General features: G+C 42.1%; 1 protein-coding gene across 1 annotated transcript in view; it reads left to right on the top strand.

Moving 5' to 3' along the window:
- The window catches only part of SFMBT1 (Scm like with four mbt domains 1), an 89759-nt gene that overhangs the window by 52584 nt on the left and 30150 nt on the right, over window positions 1-7025 (top strand). The window contains 2 exon segments of the mRNA XM_023755678.1: window positions 2316-2556; window positions 6013-6101. Coding sequence (XP_023611446.1) covers window positions 2316-2556; window positions 6013-6101 — 330 coding nt within the window.

Genomic DNA, 7025 nt, shown 5'->3' with positions numbered 1-7025 from the left:
TCACCTGCAACTGCTTCCCTTCCCCGCTGCCTGCTCACCCCTTCTTGCCCCCATGCCAGCCTGCTCACCTCACTGCCTCCCCTGCCAGCCTGATCACCCCCAACTGCCCTCCCTCCTGGCCCTGATAGTCCCTAACTACCTCTGCCTCAGCCCGCCACCATGGCTTTGTCTGGAAGGATGTCCGGAAGGTCTCCCGGAAGGTCTCCTGTCTAATTAGCATATTACCCTTTTGTTAGTATAGATTCCACAATTTAGGTTTCGTTTTTCTCATGCTTAGTTCGAGTTTATGCAGATTTGGCAAAAATGTCATAAAAATGATTTTGTGCTTTTTTTGTTTTATGATATCAAGGGTGTATGATATTGATGTTTTCAGACTGGTGATGTTAACTTTGATCACTTAGGGTAGTTTCCGCCAGATTTCTTCATTGTAATGTTACTGTTTTCCCCTTTGTAGAATAAGAATCTTGCAGGAAGAACCTTTGAGATTATGTAAATATCATAGTCATCATAGTAATATTAGCACTGACTCATGATTCTTGCCTGCAGTGTTTACTTCTGTGGTGTTTGTCTAAAGTTGATTTTCTATTTCCATCATTTCCCCCTATTTTTATTAATTGGTCTACTCTAAGGAATTTCTGTTCCTTCTTCTCTTAATTATTTTTAACAGTATGAGCTCATGGATATCCATGTAAATCGATGGGTTATAATCTGCTAACCTCATTTATTTTATTGCTCAAATTGTCCCACATGTGTCCATTGGAAGATCCTTTTAATTGGCTCTCATGTTCTTTCCAAATGCCCCCATCATTTTTGGAGCATTTCCATACTTTTTGGCATCACAAGATATTCCAGGCTCCTACTGTGTTTTCCTTACCCCGGAATTTGGATCAATTATTTCTCCTTGGAGCCTTTGTTCTTTTTTATTGGAGGATGCTATTTAGAAATCAATATTTAAAAACTAAGTTTGCTATTGCTACTGAGTATCATTACTTCTACTGTCTGTCAGTTCACAGAGCTAGGAGATAGATCTATGTTAACACATACATACATAGACATCTATACTTTTTTCTGCATTTCTTTCTATTTGTCTTTCTGTATGTCTATAACAGGGGTGGGCAAACTTTTTGACTCGAGGGCCACAATGGGTTCTTAAACTGGACCGGAGGGCCGGAACAAAAGCATGGATGGAGTGTTTGTGTGAACTAATATAAATTCAAAGTAAACATCATTACATAAAAGGGTACGGTCTTTTTTTTTTTTTTAGTTTTATTCATTTCAAACGGGCCGGATCCGGCCCGCGGGCCGTAGTTTGCCCACGGCTGGTCTATAATCATGACCTCATTCTGATACCTTAATTCCAATTCAGCACCACAAGATTCATTCTCTTCTTCCCCCTTCCTTATTTTCACTTCTTTCTCCCACATCAGAAACCTGTCTCTCATCATCTACAATATATTGATTTCTTTAATCTTAGTATACACATGCAGTAGTCCTAAAATTGCTAACCCATACCTTTGTGACCATATAATTTTTTATCTAAATTAGGACACTTTTGAGGGAGAAAGGGGCATTTTTAATTATTATTCAAGGACAAGTGTGAACATAGAGTGTTTCCCAGGCTAACTGGGAGGTATAGCTCCCTACACATGGTACATGACATAATAATTTTTTATTATTATAATTTATTTTTATCCCATCTCTTTTCTAGAGTCATAAATTTTCTCTAGAATGATCTAGAAATCACTCCTGACAGCTTAACATGTCAAATATTAAGCTGTTAAAATGGTGAACATTTAGTGATGTATTTATTTACTAGAAAACATTTCTGTGATCATAATAGACTGATGGTGGTGAAAATACTGAGTTCTACTGAGATGGAACAGGACAGCATTGCTGTTCCCTGCTTTGTTTGGGTCATTCCTATGAGTTAGAATTGGAATTTCTCGGGTTTCCCTTGAGAGGATTTTATTGCATTTAGTACTTCAGAATCGTAAGGTTTTTTTTGTTTGTTTTTTAAAAATATATTTTATTGATTTTTCACAGAGAGGAAGGGAGAGGGATAGAGAGTTAGAAACATCGATGAGAGAGAAACATCGATCAGCTGCCTCCTGCACACCTCCCACTGGGGATGTGCCCGCAACCAAGGTACATGCCCCTGGCCGGAATCGAACCTGGGACCTTTCAGTCCGCAGGCCGACTCTCTATCCACTGAGCCAAACCGGTCAGGGCAGAATTTAAGTCTTAAAAAGAATGTCAGCCAAAGAAATACTCATTTGAGATACTTGTCTGGTAGTTAATAACATTTCCCTGTTCAGGTGGACACACGTTTGCAAAATGGATTTGCTCCTGGGATGAAACTGGAGGTGATTGTGAAAAAAGATCCTGAAATCTACTGGGTTGCCACCATCATTACTACCTGTGAGCAGCTGCTCCTCCTCCGCTACGATGGCTATGGAGAGGACCGGAGAGCGGACTTCTGGTGTGACATCAGGAAGGCTGACCTTTACCCCATTGGGTGGTGTGAGCAGAATAAGAAGACCCTCGAAGCCCCGGAAGGTAATAAAATACTTCCTATCATGACATAATAGGATATTGCTTTAGGAAATCTCGTCCGTAATCTTTTTTAAAAATAAGTATTTTATTGATTTCAGAGAGGAAGGGAGAGGGAGAGAGAGACAGAAACATCAGTGATGACAGAGAATCATTGATTGGCTGCCTTTTGCATGCCCCACACTGGGGATTGAACCCACAACCTGGGCACTTGCCCCTACCAGGAATTGAACCATGAGCTTCTGGTTCATAGGTCAACGCTCAACCACCGAGTCACGCTGGCCGAGCATCTTGTCCATAACCTTGAGGCTTTCAGTCTCCCATACACATAAGGTTTTTCTAACTTTTTTTTGGTTTAGCATTTTGAAGGAAAATATTTATAAAGAATAATGCACATTCTCTTATCTTTTAAAATTATTTTCTGTGCTCCATAAAGCCTCATGTTTTTGTGACACTCATAGGGAGCATCACTTATCGTTCTGTAAGACTGTGAGGCTCTCTGAGTTTGAGGATGTCTTTAGGTGCATTGGGCCAGATTGATTCTCTTTTTTGACTTGATTGTCCTCTCTCCTCTCACCCACAAGTGATCTGAGACCTATGAACTAACTGAGGCTTTCTTCCAGATAAAAGCCTACTGGGAGTAGAATCCAAATTCAGTAAGACAAAGACAGAAGGACAAAAGAGAGAGGAGTCATATAAAAGTGGAGAAAGGGAGGAGAGACTGCAGATTTATGAAAATACCAGACCTTAATATGTTTTTCTTTCAACCTCTTATGCTGATACTAGAGGCCTGGTGCACGAATACATGCATGGGTGGGGTCCCTCGGGGTGGTCTGTGGGGATCGGGCCCCAGCTCGCGCCCCCAGGCTCACAGCCCTGCAGCCTCACCTGGCACCCTGCCATGGCCTGGCGCCGCCCCCTCACCTGCTCCACCATCCCACCACGGTCCCACTCTCGTTGGGGCCCATCGGGGCCAGCAGCGCCTCCACTGCTGCCCGCTGCCAGCGCTGTGTCACTGACACCCGCCATGTTCCGTGCCACCCCCTGGTGGTCAGTGCACATCATAGCGAGTGGTTGAACTCCCGGTCCCCCGGTCGAATTCCCAGAGGGACAGTTTGCCAACCTGAAGAGATTCCCTCTGGGTAAAGAGAAGGCAGTTGAGCATCAGTGGTATAAGAGCTGCAATGGCCTGAACCATATCAGATGTGACTTAGTCTATAATTTTATAATGGAACTTTTAAACAAAATTCTCATCATCACTTTTGGATGATGGAAATATGCTGATAATTTTGAAGGCTGGTAAATACAGGGGAAGTATAAAGACAATTAAGCATATATCCTGCCTTCTTTTTGTGAACTTTAATACCTTAGGGCAGCGATTTTCAACCGGTGTTCCACAAGAATTGTTAAAACATGCAACACCTGACTATTTAGTCAGGGGCACTGATCTCTTGTCCCTTAGATTGCCAAATTTAAAAATAACTGCCAGTACAACAGTAGCCATCTGGTGTGAATAAATAAAAATGATAACCATTTTTTTCAGGTCAGCAAAAAATACAGAATTCTGTGCCACAGAATTTTAATAATTAGTTTATGTGTGCCATGAGATGAAAAAGTTACCTTCTGGTAATCACACAGTTGACGGGGAGAATTTTTTCTTTATAGAAGTAGCATATTGCTTAGTAAGCGAAGGAGGGGTGATAGAAAATTACCGTTTGTAGCCCCCAATGAATGAATATATCTGTGTAGTGACTATTAAAAACCACTGACATCACAAAAGGAGAGACAAGCAGACAGAATATGCCTCTTGATGGAAGGATGTAACTCCACTTATGAAATACTAGAGGCCCAGTGCACCATTCGTGCATGGGTGGGGTCCACCCGGCCTGGCCCCAATCGGGGCGGATCTGGGCTGGGCCTGTCGGGGAGGAGGAGACGGTGGGAGGTTAGTTAGCCGGCCCGCCCCGATCAGGGCTGGGCTGGCTGGGGGGAGGGGCCAAGGGCAATTGGCTGGCGGGCCCCGCCCCCAATTGGGGTGGGGTGGGGCCGATTGGGGGTGGGGCCAGACGTGGGGAGGGGCTGTGAGCAGTGGGCCGATTGGGGGCCAGTGGCCTGGGGGAAGGGCCATGGGTGGTTGGCCAGCCAGATCTGGCCGTTCACTGGCCGCAGTGAGCGTCATAGTGACTGGTCGTTCTGGTTGTTATGGTGTTCCGGTTGCTGGCTTTTTATATATATGATTCTTGCTCCCTTTCCTCCAAGAGTCAAATCTAAATTTGATCAAGCCTACCAATTTTATAGAAAATATAGAGGTCAGTAGAACAACAACTGGTTACCACAAGGAGGCAAGCAGGAAAAGCAGATTCAGAAAAACTCTGTATAGCATAAAAGGCTGAGTCAAGAAATATGTGGCAAGATAAACAGAGAGACCGGGGGTTGCAGGGGAGGAGAAGGAACATACAGATTAAAAGAGATTCAGGTGATACATCAACCATTTGTAATATAGATCTCATTTGGATCCTGATTTGACAGCAAATTGAAAAAATCATTTTTGAGACGTTTCAGAAAATTTGAACATGGGCTATATATATTTGATGTTAAGGAATTATTGCTAATTGTTTAAGGGGTGGTTATGTAAAAAGTTCTTTTCTTTTGTAAATATATACTGAGATTATATTGGATGAAATTATATAATATCAGGGATTGGTTGGGTGGGGGTGGAGTGTGTAAAGGTATAGATCAGGGGTTGGCAAAGTATCTGTAAAGGTTCAGATAGTAAAAGTTTTAGGTTTTACTAGCCATGCGGTTTCTGTAACAGTTGCCCACCTCTACCTTTGCAGTGTGAAAGCAGCCACAGACAGTATGTAAACAAGCAAGCATAGCTGTGTTTCAATAAAACTTTATTTCAGCAAGCTGAATTCAGCCCACATGTTGTAGTTTGCTAACTTCTCCAGATCTAGATGAAAAGATTAACCATGAAGTTACAGTTGTTGAACCTAGGATACAAGATGATTCATTATACTATTTTCTCTACTTTAATATATATTTGAAAATTCCCATAATAAAAAATAAACTAGGTACCTTTTGGATAATTGTCCTTGTTTTGCATACAACTCCTACTAAACTATTCAGTTGTAGCTTTATCTAGGAGGGTTTTTTTTTGACTGCCTCCTGCACATCCTCTCCTGGGGATCGAGCCTGCAATCTAGGCATGTGCCCTGACCGGGAATCAAACCCTGGCTTCCTGGTTCATAAGTCGACACTTAGCCACTGAGTCATGCTGGTCAGTCAGGCAAATTTTTATCTTAAGCTCTCAAAGAAGTAATTGTTGGACTCTTTGATACTAAAATGACATACCTCTAAACCATTTCCACTGGTTTAATGATCTGTATTCTATTTAGTTAGTTTCTCTGTGTTCCATGGCTGGCTATTATGAGTAATCTTTCATTTTATTCCCTCCTCTAGGCATCAGAGACAAGGTGTCTGACTGGGAGGAGTTCCTGCGGCAGACTCTGAAGGAAGCGTGTAGTCCTCCTGTCCCGCTGCTAGAGGGCGTGAGTATGATCGCGGCAGGATCAGTGTGGAAAACCCTTCCAGTCTTCAGTGAGATTTCCTGTCTAAGGAATCTTAAAATTGGTTGCTCATTTACTACCCCCAAGGCAAATAGGCATTATTATTAAAGACACAGGCATGTGTACTGGGAGGTTTAAGCATATTATCCTCAGAGGTTACAAACTGCCGGCTTGCTCAGTGCCTAAAGTATTCTGAATTAGTTGCTAACACATAAAAATCTAGTTTTCCAAATGCTGTTATGTAGCTGGTGTTTTGGTGCTCTCACTCTGTAACAGAGCAGGTGTTGACTCTGCTTGAGGATGAGCATTTGTAACTCCCACACCAGGTGACTTGAGACTCTCTCCCTTTTAAAAAATACATATTTTTTTGCTTTCAGAGAAGGGAGAGAGAGAGATGGAAACATCATTGATGAGAGAGAACCATTGATCTGCTTCCTCCTGCATGTCCCCCACTGGCATGTGCCCTGATTGGGCATCAAACCATGACCTCCTGATTTATAAGTTGGCACTCAACCACTGAACCACACTGGCTGGGCAAGACAATCAGAAGACAGTAGTCAGAAGACAGTAGTAGATCTGTAGTACTTCTACCACCTACTTGCTTTCAGCAGTCCTTTTACATTATTGTAGGTTTTGAGCTTGTTAGTAATCATAGATTTCTTGTTTTTATAAAAATCAGTTTATTGGTTATGACATTTCTAAATTATTTTTTGTTACTTTGTGCAATTGCAAAATGTAATGTATGAAGTTTCCAATTTCTCTACATCGTTGACAACACTTATATTCTCTTTTTGGTTATAGCTATTCTAGTGAGCATAAAGTAGTACCTCATTTGGATTTAGGGAAGTCACCTATTTCCCTAATGACTGAGGGTGTCGAGCATCTTTTTAAGTGCTTATTTGCCAT

The sequence above is a fragment of the Myotis lucifugus genome, unplaced genomic scaffold (genome assembly GCF_000147115.1).
Source record: "Myotis lucifugus unplaced genomic scaffold, Myoluc2.0 scaffold_83, whole genome shotgun sequence".
In the NCBI taxonomy this organism is placed as follows: Eukaryota; Metazoa; Chordata; class Mammalia; order Chiroptera; family Vespertilionidae; genus Myotis; species Myotis lucifugus.
This window is presented reverse-complemented; position numbering and strand designations above follow the sequence as displayed.